This window comes from Gymnoscopelus braueri (genome assembly GCF_963280865.1).
Source record: "Gymnoscopelus braueri genome assembly, chromosome: 1".
NCBI classification, from domain to species: Eukaryota; Metazoa; Chordata; class Actinopteri; order Myctophiformes; family Myctophidae; genus Gymnoscopelus; species Gymnoscopelus braueri.
The window spans coordinates 40,588,721-40,592,171 of record NC_137603.1 but is presented as its reverse complement, the minus strand read 5'-3'; the positions used below and the strand labels follow the sequence as shown (position 1 = coordinate 40,592,171).

General features: G+C 38.8%; 1 protein-coding gene across 2 annotated transcripts in view; it reads left to right on the top strand.

The window, feature by feature from the left end:
• Positions 1 to 225: 225 nt before the first annotated feature.
• pcsk6 (proprotein convertase subtilisin/kexin type 6) overlaps positions 226 to 3,451 on the top strand; it is a 57,006-nt gene continuing 53,780 nt past the window's right edge. For both annotated transcript variants that reach the window (XM_080428345.1, XM_080428344.1), the window contains exons 1-2: positions 226 to 642; positions 2,714 to 2,818. In XM_080428345.1, the coding sequence (XP_080284471.1) occupies positions 478 to 642; positions 2,714 to 2,818 (270 nt within the window). In that variant the 5' untranslated portion in view covers positions 226 to 477. The remainder of the gene's footprint in view (positions 643 to 2,713; positions 2,819 to 3,451) is intronic.

The window sequence follows — 3,451 nt, the reverse complement described above, 5'->3', positions numbered from 1 at the left end:
GCACCTGGTAATATTGTTTCGTAAGGTGCTTTATAAATAAAATGTCCTTACTTACTTCACTGTCATCTGGGGACCCCTCCCCAAATCATGTGGGGTCCCGACCCACAGGTTGAGAACCACTGTCCTAGAAGGAGAGTGGCTGGAGAGGCGTGAACAAGCACTGATCTGATCCCCCATCAGAGGCTTTGATCTGCGGACTCACTCTGTACTGTCTGTGGACTCGCTCATGGTCGCTACATAACGCAGAAGAACTGAACACCTCGGCGGAATGATGATGGAACATGTTTTCCAACTTTTTATGAAATGAATCGCATGCATTCAGCTAGACAGAGGATTTTTACTGGTGGCGATCAGACAAAACGATGGGACAAAACAAACAGCATTATCCTCGTGAAGTGTTGGCTGGAATATTACTGACTTTAGGCTAATTGAGATTTTAAATTCAACACTTTTTCGACAACTTTCAAAACAATCAAAATGCGCTTATTTTTGGTCCATGTGTTAATGTTATCAGTCATAGAGAGCTGTCAGTCACTGCCCTCTCGGGGTGTCTATACCAACCACTGGGCAGTGCGGATCACTGGGGGTCACGGAGAAGCGGACAGACTGGCCGCTAAATATGGATATAGTAACTTCGGACAGGTAATGGTTCTTAATGGTATCCCATTAAGTGTATTTATTAAATATGGATATAATAACTTGGGACACGTAATGGTTCTTATATCCCATTAAGTGTATTTATTAAATATGGATATAATAACTTGGTACAGGTAATGGGTCTTATCCAATTAAGTGTATTTCTGTTTAAATATGGATGTAATAACTTGGGACAGGTAATGGTTCTTGGTATCCCATTATAAGTGTATTTCTGTTTAAAATTAGGGTAAGTTCCCCCTACATATGTAAAATGTTGGTCACTTTTTGTGAATATTGATAGGTGGGCACTAGGGACATCTGGGCACCTCGATGTAAAATTGGCTATTTTGTCCAAAATGTTAAAGAATAAAATATTTGAAAAATGGTAAAGTAAGTGAAGTAAAGTATACATGATTAGAACATGCTTAAACATTCGACAATTAGGGTCTAATATTTCTACAATTGCTACAAATGGCTACAAAACCTGTATATTCAGTCATTTTGGGGCATAAACAAGAAGTTGAAGGATAGAATTAAGTCTGATAATGATGTACCATGCATGTTCACATCATGTATACTTTACATGACTTATTATTATTATTATTATTATTATTATTATTATTATTATTATTATTATTATTATTATTATTATTATGTACCGTGCATGTTCACATCATGTATATTATTATCATTATTATTATTATTATTATTATTATTATTATTATTATTATTATTATTATTATTATAATGATGTACTGTGCATGTTCACATCATGTATACTTTACATTACTTAACACCATATTTCTAATATTATATTTTTTTAAAACATTTTTGACAAAATAGCCAATTTTACATCGAGGTGCCCAGATGTCCCTAGTGCCCACCTATCCTGTATCCGATTGTAGGATAATATGACCAACTTGAGAGACTTTAGCCAGGCAAGTATATGTAAGTATGTTGGAAATTAGTCTATAGGCTAATTGGAAATGATAGGCTATGTTTGAGGTGCAATTTGAAAAGACTATTCTCACAAAGTTATAAATTGCGGTTCCACTTCCACCGTAGGCTAATAATCATAGATTTCAAAATAGATTTTGGATAGGGAACGTTTTTGAGAGTCAGGTTTTCTAATTAGGACAGTGTTGATAAAGTCGAGGAAATAAAATCTACGAATTTGCCCTGTCCAAAATGATTTAGGCTCCCAGTATAGGCTAATACCTTGTCTCCTTGAGATAACCAATTTAATTTCATAACCTACAACATAGGCTAATTGTCACCCACGGCTATCCAATTAAGCCATAGTAAAGGCTACTGAATGGAGTGCAATCCTAGTTCAGCAGACAGGCAAGCTGTGTTGCCATGTCCGCTTATAAGCGACTTTGGGCTTGTTTTTCTGTAAAGTTGCTTGTAAATATATTATAGTTGCGGGTTGCGTTTTTTTGGGGCTTGTTTCTAAAGTGTAGTTGCTTATTTGAGCTTGTTTCCTAATGTTGTTTAAACCAGTGTTTCTCAAACATTTTCAATTCAAGGACCCCTGCAGGCAAGCATAGCCTACCTTCCTCTGACCCATCAGCCAGGCAGTGTATGTGGTTCATGCAATGCCTGGGAGTAGGTTACACAACATAGGCTATATACTGCAGCAAAACCTAACATCTGGCCTTTCTTTTTCGATATTGGATACCGTTATTTAAACAACATCGTTCAGAAATGTTGAGTGTGTGTATAGGAAACAGCTGGGGCCGAGAGGGCAGTTAAGAGAATAGGAAAGGGAATGAGTGAACCAGGGAAGCAAAGGAGAGGACTGGTTTGAGTCAGAGGTCCCACTGTAGTTTGAAGAATAATACATACTGCTGCATGCCAGATGAGCACATGTGCTAGCCTGGGATGCCTGCATTTTTGGTGCAACGTCAAGGGGGAAGAAAATGTGCATAGGCCTATTTCTAACTGAAATGTATTCTAAGGGCAAACATGTAAGTAAATGACAGTACCAAGAAAACAACAAGTTAACAACTTTAAATGGAGCAAATATTATCATGCATGAGTCTCATATTGATGTTTGTATCTGGTATCTGGTCAGATAGGAAGCCTGGAGGACCATTATCATTTCCACCACAGCAGAGTGGTGCGGCGAGCAGCTTTCTCCTTTAGAGGAGTTCACAGCTTCATCCATATGGACCCCAAGGTGAGACCCACATATGAGATACTAAAGCCTAGTCCAGCGGTTCCCAACCATTTTTCTTGGAGCCCCCCATCTTACATCTGACACAAGCTGAGTACTACACATGTGCACACCACACACGCGCAACACACACACACACACACACACACACACACACACACACACACACACACACACACACACACACACACACACACACACACACACACACACACACACACACACACACACACACACACACACACACACACACACACACACACACACACACACACACACACACACACTCATGTTTTTCAAGCATGTTAATCAAGCCCTATATGCATCTCCTACAACAAATAGAGAAAATAACAGATCTACTTGAGACACAGGGCTTGTAGATTGTAGATAAACATTTTGGACTATATCTACAAACAGACAAGGCCTCACGCTACATGTTTCAAGTCTAATACCATTCTGTAACGAATGGAATCCAGTGACTTCCTTAAAAAATCTAAGCTTTGCAAAATTGGTTGCCAGTAATGTCAATTATACCATGAGTTGTAGTCAATGGGCAACGTCTTGAGAATGAGAATGCGTTGCAATGGGCTAAAAATGCCAGTCCACCTGTTTGGTCCTTTAAGGGGAGGAAGGTTG